Below are 11,332 nucleotides of genomic sequence, written 5' to 3'. Positions count from 1 at the left end.
GTAGCAGTTGTTTCAAGCTTCACAATGCAACTGGTAATAAGGTGGAGCCCATGGAAATAAAAAAATCCAGCCCAAATTGATGAGCGTGGCCACGCCCTCTCTCACCGTAGCTCACATGCTGCTGTAGTGCTGCATGACAGAGGCCAATATGAATTCTTTATTCTTCTTACCCAGTAGTAGCATTGTTCCTGGTTGATACTACTCCCCATTCTTCATTCACTCTTCACAATGTATGTTATTAGGAACAAGAGCTTGCCACCCTCTTACTATCTCCCATTGCGGGTGCCCTAACAGGATAATAATTATCAAATACAAACGAAAGTGCTACAATAGTTTATATCTAAAAATTTTTGCATCTAAACAGGGCCCAACACAAAATCTCATGGAGATCGCAGACAACTTTTGACTTTTCATCATAACACATGTGGTACACGATGTGGAAGAGCATCTCGTTGGTCCTATTCTGTATTTCCAGGTGCTACCACGTTTCTTCCACATCGTGTACCACGTGCTATGAAAAGCGTGAGCATGGCTGTTTGAATTCAACTATAAGGTACACTAATAATTAATAGATGAATCATGACTAAATAGCCTCGTTTCACTTTCACGTAGTACATTCAAACAACCAAATTGTTGTCTTCCGTCTTGTGGCGAATAATCAAAATGGTTGTCTGAATGGGCCATGTCCTCAGCCGAATTGGGCTATCTACACGGCCCACATAAATTCCCTTTTGGTCCGGCCCACTCATCATCCAGCAACCCACCACCGACCCCAAACAGAAACGAACGAGCGCCGCCGCCCTACCGCCGCCCATCCGTGACTCGCGGCCTCGGTCTCGCCACTCCCCCGTCTCCAGGCTCGGCGGCTCACCGGCGCACCGCCGCCCATCCAACCCCAGCAACCAGCCCTAGCGACTCGCGGCGCCCCGGCCTGCGGGCTGCGACCTGGCCGGCCTCCTCCGCTGCCTGCCCGCCTCCACCGCTCGCTAGGCTTCATCCTAGCCGCTGGCGCAACGGCGTTGTATCCCCCTCCTCCCCGGCCCGTTCCTCCGCTTCGCCACCGCCTCGCCCCGACATGTTTGTGACTTCCCCGATCCTCTCGTTTCCCATTGCGGTTCATTGGTTCCTATTGCCGCGCTCGGCTTAGGCATCAGATAAAATTTGGAAGCTACTGCTCTGCTCGAGCAGTCCTTTGTCGATTCTAATGCTCTCGTCCATTATGAGTCACGCTTGTGATATTTTGAGTAGACCTTGTTAATAATATTCTTTTTGTTTTTTTGGATTTGATAAAAAAAATACTGCAGGACTGGGTCATCTAAGAAGCATGAGCTCAAATCTAAGGAAAAATTGGAAAAGAAGCTCAGCTTTTACACAAGTGGGTGTGACTTTCCCGTTGAGTTGATAGTCTTTTACTTGCTGATCCTGATTAATATTTTCGTTCTTCACTTTCTATGATTTGCATAGTAGTTTGATATAGTGTACCGTAAATATTTACAAGTTATAACAGGATCTATTTCAAATCGGCTGTTTCCTGCTATCCACTTCCATTTCTCTACCTTGATTTTATTTTGCATAGTAACATGCCCTACCATAATATGTGCTATAAATTGCTGAAAGTTTTGCTTTATTATTCCAGAAGTAAAAGATACCGTTGCTTCCTTAAATGCTAAGAAGACTATCAGTAAGGTACTTCCAACTCCTACCCTTCATTACCATATTAATAGATTTTTCTCAACCATTGTGTGTTTGTTGAACTCCACAGATTATCATTTGATTATAAACTGTGTAAACATTAATTGTTTGCCTACATATAAAGAAAATACTATTGTGTAGTGCCCTGCTATGTCCGATAAGTCAATAATTTTTAGTACGAACTTCTGTTAAAAGTTGTTCTTATTGGCCTCCTTTCCGTAGAAGTTGTGGAATGTTACTATCACAACCACATACAATATGTTAGGATTGGTTAATTTAGTGTATAGCTTTTCTGAAGTATAACACACAGGATCGCATGCCCTGGGACAATTGGGTCATGTGCATTTAAGTTTTAGTGTTTATACCGGTTTAGGATAGTCCTTCCTAAATACTGTTGCTAGGTGTTTTTGGCTGTTTGCTAGCTAGGTGATATTTACCTTTAATGCTTTAAACTCGTATTCAACCTGCCTAGACATTGAGCTCAACCAGAACAAGGATACCAGGCTTAATTTTTGTGAACTGTGGCTTAAGAAGTTTATAAATTTGATCTCAGTCTTTTCCTAAAATGTTGACAAGATAATGTGAAAAGAGGTTAGAACTAGTATTAGCTGCTCATGGCTGATCCTACCTGACATAATTAGTACCAGGGTCCTATTTGGTATTTGCCATGCCTCTTGCAAGAAATCTATTAGGAGTTATGATTGACTTTCTAGATTGTTTCCCAATTCTGGTATTGGTAGGCCCTCCATCTTCAACATTGATGTAATGGCCACAGTTTACCATCAGTCTCACCGAGGTCAATACTATTAAAGAGTAAGTGGTTTAGAATTTTAAGAGCATGATGTCAAATGCATCGTAACTCTAGTTTTTGCATCTGTTGCTAATCTGAAACATACTATTGTCCCTTATTTATGCTACAACTGTTAAGAAAAGATAGTAGATACCAGGGAAACAATTTGAAATGTATGTACTTTTCTAGTCAAAAAGTGAAAATACAGTACTTCGGTGTTTTCCACATGTAGAATACCACTTAGAGCAACCAGTTCTCTATCAAAGCCAGCCTGTACTCAATTCAAGGGATTAGTATTACATATGGAAAATCCCATTTTTGATGGAAGATGTGAAGTTGCACAATTTGTAGTACTGTCATATTCACTATACTGGGTTGTACTGTCACGTATTCCAATAATTCCTGTTATTAGTGTTGGTCCGATTCACTTAGGGCAAGTTTCCTGAATATCCACATAATTCTGTGTGTTACTGAACAAATACTGGAGAAGAGCAATATTCCAACATTATCCACATATTCACCTTTTTGCATACACCTTAAAAATAAATAACCAAATCGCCAAAAGTAGAGTTTGACAGTAATGATTTGTCAATTGATGGGAACTTAAATTTAACTCAGAACCTTTTTGTTGCCTGCACTGAGAGAATTATATGTTTCTGGACTTCTTTTTTTCAAAAGGTCTTTTGCAGTGTTTGCCAAAGTAAGCTTTTTATATGGATACAATATTGAAACGCACTTGTACATCGCATCATTTTTTAAAAAAGTTTGCATTTCCCATTTTTTTTGTTTTAGTTCTGTTCTGTTTGATGTTGCATTGTCCATTCTAAGTTTTAATTCTTGTGCAGAAAAAGAACCAGAGTCGTCGTCAGAAAAAACTGAAAGCATATGATCTCTCAGCACTCTCCGAGTTCCTTCCAGAACCAACTGAACCTGAGCACAAAACTGATGCGAAGCTGAACTGCAAGTCAAGACAGGCTTTAGTGTAATCCTCTGCTGGCATCTTGCTTCCTCGCTTCAGGTCTTGGCTGATTCCATCTAGGGTTTTGAATCAAGAAACCTACTCTGTTTTGCAGGCTACGAGAGTCTGCTCACCTGAAAGCTGTACTGAACAACCCGCAGTTCCAGCTTGACCCGTTTGCCGCGATCCACCAGCACCTGCTAGCAACACAGCCACCTGCGGCTGCAAAGAAGGACGATGACGCCAAGCATGGAAAGGATTCCAAGGACAAGAAAAGGATGAGGAAGAAGAAGAGCACTTCGTCTAGCTCCCAAGCAATGGATATCTGATGCTGTGACATTGCTATTGCAGTGATACACTTGATTTTTTATCGGTTGTAATTTTGTACGGAGGCGACCTCCCAAGTTTCGTTGGAACTTCAGTGGTTGAACTTGGGGATGTTTGATATGGATGTATGTCAAAATTTGGCACCAGTAGATCTATATCTGCTAATCATTTTCACTGCCTGTGGATGACTGTCAGTTTCGCCGCGGATATATGCCGTGGAAATATATATAGTTATATAATGCATTAACTGAACCAGCAGTCCAGCACAGATTTCAACAAGAAGGTTTCCGAATTTTTTTTCCTGACGTCTCAAATGATCCTCCCGCATACGCGTTCACAAGATCTCAACACCATGGATGCATATGCAATTGCAAATGCTTTGTTCTTTGGAAATATTGGCACCGAAATTCTTGGGAAGATTATGTGTTACCATTTTCTTTCTGTGAAAAGTGCTTTAGTGATGCATCATCTGACGCCGAACCTAACCAACTTATTTGAATGATAGAATTGGGCAATTCATCACCATTTCATCTATCTGCACGAACACCTTAGTAACTTTCATCTCATCAAAGCTCATGGAATTATGAATCCCATTCTAGATGAGTTGATTACTTAAACCAAACCCCTGACATTAAACAGTACCGTATGACAAATGGAGCCAAATTGCTGCATCATCCCTTAGGAACACCAATGACTTGCAGTGGCACAAATTAAACTTAGCGCCACCAGCAGCCATATAGCCAGAACACATAGACACATGCACAGCATGTCCTTGCCCTTTCAATTAAATAAATAGATTGATTACACCTAGCTAATTGTTCGTCTTTATCTAGATAGCTAACAAATATCTGGAGCGGCGGATAATCGGTCGATCACGAGAAGAACTTGTAGGTGGAGGCGTTGACGATGATCGACCGGAGACCTCCAATAGGTGCAAACACCGTCAGGAGCACGCCGATGATGATGCAAAACTGAAGAAAAGACGAAATTGTTGATTAGTGCATATGAACGAGTTCTATATCAAATCTTGCATGCATGAAGAATGCACCATCATCATGCATTCAGATCCATAAGTGAAGGAAGAAGCAAAATTTTATCACATTATTACTTACCCAGTTGGCGAACCAGGAGAAGCTAAACGTCTTTGGCTTTTTGATCTTCAACCACAGAATGCAGGGAAGCTGTTCCATCGCAGCAGAGGTGTCGGTTCAGTCAGACTTTTTATTAGTAAATCAAGAACTAGTCTCTATATATGAACATCCTAATTCGAATCAGTTAGAGGAAAAGAACCAGAAAATAAAGGATCTCACATAGTAGGTCGTTGGCGCAAATGCAAAGCCACCGAAGAACCCTAGCAATCCACCAAAGAACGGCACGGCGATGCCAACCAGAGCTGTGAACACTGCGCGCGGGACACAAGATCAAATGAACACCAGCATGCCAGCAGGTTTTATTCTTAAGCACAATGCTCCGAAAATCAATAATTAAGATGCATTGACTAATTTTAGTTTTTCGACGATAAAAGAAATGAAGCTTCCTACCAACGTAGAGTGAACGCGCAATCAGACGGAGAGGCAGCCCTGGCCTGAACCGGAGCTTCTTCACCAGGAACGTCTCCAGCATGTCGAACACCGGCATGGCGTAGATCTTTATTTGATGCATTCATGCAAGCAAAGCAACAACGACCCGGCCCGTAAAAAAGTGTCAAAAAATACATGCTAATAATGGATATCAGAAGGGATTAATTTGGGAGCCATACCTGGTAGCTGCCGATGACGTGGACGACGACGAAGATGTTGGCCATGGCGATGAGCCAGCGTGGCTTCTCGAGGGTGATGAGGATGTTGTCGTCGACGGCGTTGCCGAAGACGTAGTAGCCGACGAAGGCGACGGGGAGGTAGCAGATGGCGACGACGATGTAGGCGAGGACGACGCCCTGCCACATGGGCTTCTTGGAGGGCTTCTCCGGCGTCGACGGGATGGTGGCCTGGATCTCCAGCACCACGTTGTGGCCGGCGTAGGCGAAGGCCACGTCGCCCAGCGCGCTGAGGAAGTTGAACGTCTGCCCCGTCGCCGTCGACGCCGTCTTGCTGTAGTCCACGTCCGGCTGCCGGCCCTTGTGCGCCGACGCCGCCCAGGCAATCGTCGAGTAGCTGCGTCGACGATCATGATGATCCGGCCGGAATTTTATCCAATTTAATGGAGATCGATGATCCGCGTGGTCCAAACAACATTCAACTGGCGTGGTACCTGAGCGACATGACCGCGGCGGCGAGGGAGACGAGCGTGATGGAGTTGAAGTTGGGGAGCTGCGAGAGGAGCAAGTGGACGGCGGCGAAGATCATGATCCAGGAGCTGGTCCGGAGCGGGTCGCAGTCGGGGCACGCGACGGTGTAGCACTTCTCCAGCGACTTGCCGCCGGTGACCATGTAGACGATGCAGACGCCGACCTCGACGATGAGCTGCTGCGGGACGACGATCCAGAGGCCGAGCTTGTCGCCGAAGGCGTGCTGGCCGAGCTCGTGGTAGCGGTCGAAGCGCTTGCCCGGGACGCACTCGTGCATCTCCACCATCTGCCACAGCGTGTACAGCGTGATCACCCACGACAGGAGCATCGCCACCACGCCGGGGCCCCTACATACATATACATGCGTTCGATCGATTCGTTGTCCATCAGATCGAGATGATCATCAGATCAGATATGATGACCCATCCATCCATCAAATGATCAATCGCAAAGAAAAATTACCATCCGAGCTCGGACATGGCGTAGGGCAGGCTGAGCACGCCGGCGCCGACCATGGCCGTGACGTTGTGGAACGCCGAGTACCACCACTTGGCGTTCCTGGACGAGGTGATGGGCAGCCAATCGTCGATGTCCTGCTTCTGCTGCTCCTTACTCCCCGCCGCCGTCGACGACATGGCCGAGGGCGCCGCCATCGATCGGTCTCCGAGCTAGACCACGGCCTGACGGCGGCGAACCCCCACGAGATCGCGCAGCAGCCGCGCACTAGGCCGGACTAGTCAAATCCGACGGGATCTGAGGGCCGGAGGGAGAGGGATGCAGTTGCAAGAAGGAGACGCGTGTGGCCCGCTACATATATAGATACGGCTGGAGGCGGCAGGATCTAGCCAACGCCCTGCCTGATTCCTCCCTACTTTCCAGGAGCGATCAAACTGTTTCTTTTTCTTTTCTTTTTTTTTCTTTTTTTTGAGAAGAAGAAGAGATCAAACTGCTCTTTTTTTTTGAGTTGAGATCAAACTGCTCGTGGTTGCGGCGTTGTGTGGAGCGGTTGGCGTTTTTTTCATTTCTATATTAAAAAATAAAAAAATTCAAAAATATATGTTGTTTTTGTAAAATTTCAAATATGCCTTCGTACTGAATTGTAAATTTTGAATTTCACTCCTTTATTGATATTGCAGCATAAGCCAATGGATACCTCCAATTCTGGAGGATTTTTATGAACCGAAGAAAAATTTAATATAATACTTGAAATTATGACACATATTGTACTGAAGAAGAAGTTTGATCCATTAGCGGATGGTACGATAGATTTAGTAGTACTAGATTTGTCATAATTTCAAGGCCCCCATATTTGAAATTTTACAAAAACAACATATATTTTTGAATTTTTTTTAATATAGAAATGAAAAAAACGCGAGCGGTTGGGGCGGCGAAGATGGGCCTGGTTTTCCGTTGGGCTTTGGATACGGCCCAGCCCAGTTCTCTGTCTCAACCGAGCATCCGGCCCGGCCCGGCCCAGGGGCTCCACTGGCCCTCTCGAGCTCACCACTTTGTTCGCGTCTCCGCCCTCCCCGTCCCGGGCCGCTCACTGCGCCGCCGCACGCTCCTCCCCTCGCCTTCTTCCACCGCCGCCGCGGCGCCTCCCCTCGCCGCCACTCCCAGGTTGTTGCGGCGCGGAGGTCCGTACCGTCTACCCGGAGTTGGATCGGCTCCTCGAGTAGTCGCCGGTAAGGGAGACTCCCACCTTCCTCTGTCTGGATTGGATGGATGGCTCGTCATGCTTGCGGGGTTCTCCTTGTGCCGCGAGCGCCCCCGAGTCCGTCCGGATCTTCTGGTGCGGCGCGGATGAGCGGATTCGTCGGTTTCCTGCGGGTTTGTTTGCTGGCCGAGCGGAGTAGCACTAGGTAGTCTGCTTTCCAGATATTTGGGGGGCTTTTGCTGAACCCCATACCCTCATGTTAGGTCCATTCTTGCTTTGAATCAAGGGAGGAAGGGAATCTGGGGCGTAGCCCCCCATGCTCGCGATGGAGAAAATCGAACAGCCAAGAAAAGCTGCTGCGCATAGCTCAGTCGCGCTCGTCTAATTTGTTGAAAATGGCAACGCAATATGTTTCTTAGCTTGCTCTGCGAGGCATTCTTACAAGGTGCACTGATGGAATCCTTATTAGGTACCATCTCATTCGTGGACTTCAATGTGTGGATTGCGCTTGTTGCTGCTGCAGGCGAGAGTGGCATAATGCGATTGAGTGCTGTTTACACCCTTCCTGCGGTTTACTGGCTTTTGTGGTGCTTATAGGTGAAACCGTATTTGGGGTCCAAAGCTTGCGTGTTGTTGATAAATGCCCTATAACTTAGCACTCATTTTGCACGGGTTTGTTCTTCATGCTAGGAATGGGGGCTGTGATGTTTTTGCTTTATGCCTGTTCCAATTGAGAGGTGGTACTTTTAAGGGAAATGCCTACAACACTGCATTTTTTTTTTCTGTTTTCCAAGGGTACCACTTTCAATTTCCCGCACTCCCAAAGAACAGTTATAAAACCATCTGGCATGCCATTTTGGAAAAATTTGCTGCTGCCATCTTATCTGATCACCACTAAAATTCCACATTTGCCCAAATCTGGCCTTATCTATTGTGATTCTTGTCTTAACTAGAACAATATAGATGAAAAATATCCCGTATCAACAATAAATATTTTCAATTTCTGTGGTAAACATCTTAAGGAAACAAGAATAATATGCCTCTATAATGCCTATATACAGCTTTCAGAGCTAAAATTCCCTAAACTATGAAAACTGACTAGCAGCAACTAACTACAATAGGAAGGCCCAAACGGACCTTTTACTATGTGTGTGTATTTTTAAGGTACTCGCGCATCGATCTGTTTGAACGGTTTCCATTCAGATATATCTTTTTTTACTGATTTTGATCTTCTCCAGCCTGCTCTAATTTCCTCTGATTTCACCAGTTTAATATGATGTGTATATGCAGTGACCACTTCAACCAGGGAATGGCAATGTCTTGGACAAGAGGATTAAAGTATGTTGTTGCTCCAAGGCATGCGGCTCAACTGGTAGAGAGTAGAGGTCTTGCCATTGCAAGCAAGGCAAAAAAGGGTGGAAAAGGTGGCGCAGCTGATGCCGCTAAAACTCCTGCACTCAGCAAAGAGCTTAAGAGTACAACAGTGTTTGGGGCAAACATTCTCAAGGAGGGTTCTGATCCAAAAATTCAACCAGACTCTGAGTATCCCGAGTGGCTGTGGCACCTGCTCGACAAGCGTCCTGTGCTAAGTGAGCTGCGGAGGAAAGATCCCAAGACGCTTCCTTACGAAGACCTGAAGCGTTTTGTCAAGTTGGATAACCGATCCCGGATCAAGGAAAACAATGCTCTCACTGCTAAGAACTGACCTGGAGAGTCTCATGAAGAAACAGGGGCTGTTATTTTGTCCACTTTAATCTAAATATTTACTATAATGAACTGTTTTTGGCAATAACACAGTGATTCAGAACATTAAAGTTTGTGGAGTTGCTTGGTTTGGTAATATTATAAGGCAGCCAGGATGGTTCTGTTTCATTTTGCGAGGATGTAGTTTCTGCTTCTTGTGTCATGTGCTTTGTGCTGTAGCAATTATCAAGTTCCTTGGTTCTTTGGCATTTATCAGATGTTCAATTGTACAATGGTATTTCACAGTTAACACATCTTTCATTTCATCTGAATCTTGCTGGGAGGGGAAAAAATACGATGGAACTGGATTTTTCATTGGTTGTGTTTGCCAATTAGGTATCTGTATGAGTTTATCTGATTTCTAGGTTTTTTTGGATTTGGCTGCAATGCATGGCATTTTTGCCTCAAGCGCTATGTCAAATGTAAAACAGTTACATGACTAAAGGCGACTGGAATAGTCGCTGAGCTTTTCCAGCTTTATCAGTCTTATCGAGCTGAGCCAATTCAATGTCCAAAACAAGATCCACCCATAGACAGGGCCTAATTGCTCGCCCTAGGGCACGTTTGGGAGGGCTCCGGCTCCGTGCAAAATGGTGGAGCCGGAGCTGAGCTGGAGGAGGCGGAGCTAGTTTTGTGGTTCCATCTGCTCCACTTTCTCGCAGGCAAAGCCGTTTTTGCGGCTCTCACAGTCTTTAGGGTGGAGCCGCTATACCTCCGAAGTGTTTGGTAGGACTCTAGCAGGAGTTGTTGAGGGAGCCGGATTTGGAGCCCTGCCAAAGAGGCCCCCAATGGAAAGTTCATTGAACATTGTAATGTTTCCATTGAGGCTGATAAGTACTTCTAGTTGTTGATAAACATAAATGATGCTTGTCGTACAACTTGGAGATGAAGTATGCATATTTATTGATACTACAAACATCAAACGTCATGACTGTAGTTGATTAATTTGATGCTACCTGACTCAGTGCCCAACTACAGAACTTCTGATCAAGCTAGACCACAGCCAGTGTGGTACCATCTAACTTCCTGTTGCCACATCCTTATGAAAAAAAACAGGCGCCAAATCCACCGAAAAGTTAGGCAGAGTATTGGAAGATGACACATTATTGAAGGCGCCAAATCCACTAATCCTTCTTCATGCTATTTGAAATAGGACCGATTATTGGAAGATGATACAAACTTTAAGGAGTTAAAATGAAATAGGACAGCATACGTGCTGTTAGAAATTAAAGTGGCGGATTAATCACATATGGAGATCAAGTATTTTTTTAGGGCAATATGGGGATCAAGTAGTTAACGTGTCCAACTAGAAAGCGAAAAACAAATTGAATGACTATGCAATTTAATGAAGGAGATTAAAGGCTTCGAATATTTTGGATACGGCAGTGTGCAAGTTACAAGTTACACAACCAACATGCAATTTTTTTTTACCTCTATCAGAGTTATCACTTCATCTCATGGTAAATGTTTGTGAGGCATGCAGGCGTTAGTATTAATTAATTGGGAACATATCAGGTGCAAACTAACATGCATGTTTTTTACATCTACCAGATTATCAGTATACATGCATAGGTAGGTGAAGCTTTAACAGTGTGCATGGAATTTCTTTGTTAATGATGGCCAGGATTTGAGAATGTAGCGCAAGGTTGCTGTGGCACAGGACTTATCGAGGTGTCGTTCCTATGCGTCTTGGACGAACCATTGACGTGCGAAGATACTGATAAGTATGTGTTCTTCGACTCGGTTCATCCAACGGAGAGGATATACGAGATGGAAGCTAGTGAAATGCTGAATACTTCGCTAGCAGCATTCCTGTGAAATGGCTGCCATGTGCTCTGCAACGGAGTGGACATACAAAATGGAACCATTGGCACGCTG

The 11,332-nt window shown here is 44.9% G+C and overlaps 3 protein-coding genes across 3 annotated transcripts; 2 read left to right on the top strand and 1 right to left on the bottom strand.

Moving 5' to 3' along the window:
* The first annotated feature begins 772 nt into the window (after positions 1–772).
* On the top strand, positions 773–3,941 carry LOC120697026. Its single transcript, XM_039980117.1, has 5 exons — positions 773–1,077; positions 1,305–1,375; positions 1,637–1,686; positions 3,328–3,464; positions 3,556–3,941. Coding segments are annotated over exons 1-5 (474 nt in total). The 5' UTR covers positions 773–1,075; the 3' UTR covers positions 3,770–3,941.
* Positions 3,942–4,401: 460 nt separating this feature from the next.
* On the bottom strand, positions 4,402–6,726 carry LOC120697025 (lysine histidine transporter 2-like). Its single transcript, XM_039980116.1, has 7 exons — positions 6,517–6,726; positions 6,018–6,401; positions 5,527–5,920; positions 5,309–5,414; positions 5,078–5,169; positions 4,880–4,948; positions 4,402–4,738 (listed from the first exon to the last, which is right to left on the bottom strand). Exons 1-7 carry the CDS (start codon positions 6,705–6,707, stop codon positions 4,640–4,642), a joined length of 1,335 nt encoding a protein of 444 aa, XP_039836050.1. The 5' UTR covers positions 6,708–6,726; the 3' UTR covers positions 4,402–4,639.
* Positions 6,727–9,020: 2,294 nt separating this feature from the next.
* LOC120700384 (54S ribosomal protein L37, mitochondrial-like) lies at positions 9,021–9,416 on the top strand. Its single transcript, XM_039984595.1, has one exon. It carries the CDS (start codon positions 9,021–9,023, stop codon positions 9,414–9,416), a length of 396 nt encoding a protein of 131 aa, XP_039840529.1.
* The last annotated feature ends 1,916 nt before the right edge of the window (positions 9,417–11,332 follow it).

This window comes from Panicum virgatum, chromosome 3K, assembly GCF_016808335.1.
Source record: "Panicum virgatum strain AP13 chromosome 3K, P.virgatum_v5, whole genome shotgun sequence".
In the NCBI taxonomy this organism is placed as follows: domain Eukaryota; kingdom Viridiplantae; phylum Streptophyta; class Magnoliopsida; order Poales; family Poaceae; genus Panicum; species Panicum virgatum.
Note: the sequence above shows the minus strand (reverse complement) of the source record. Positions and strands in the feature narration are given on the sequence as shown.

Excerpts from the sequence above, each read along its gene's own strand:
- LOC120697026 (XM_039980117.1), top strand. Across the intron at positions 1,687-3,327 it reads CTAAGAAGACTATCAGTAAG|AAAAAGAACCAGAGTCGTCG; the intron begins GTACTTCCAACT and ends ATTCTTGTGCAG. Across the intron at positions 3,465-3,555 it reads AAGTCAAGACAGGCTTTAGT|GCTACGAGAGTCTGCTCACC; the intron begins GTAATCCTCTGC and ends TCTGTTTTGCAG.
- LOC120697025 (XM_039980116.1), bottom strand. The coding sequence starts at position 6,707 with ATGGCGGCGCCCTCGGCCATGTCGTCGACGGCGGCGGGGAGTAAGGAG. Across the intron at positions 6,402-6,516 it reads GCCATGTCCGAGCTCGGATG|GGGCCCCGGCGTGGTGGCGA; the intron begins GTAATTTTTCTT and ends ATATGTATGTAG. Across the intron at positions 5,170-5,308 it reads TGCGCGTTCACTCTACGTTG|TGTTCACAGCTCTGGTTGGC; the intron begins GTAGGAAGCTTC and ends TCCCGCGCGCAG.
- LOC120700384 (XM_039984595.1), top strand. The coding sequence starts at position 9,021 with ATGGCAATGTCTTGGACAAGAGGATTAAAGTATGTTGTTGCTCCAAGG.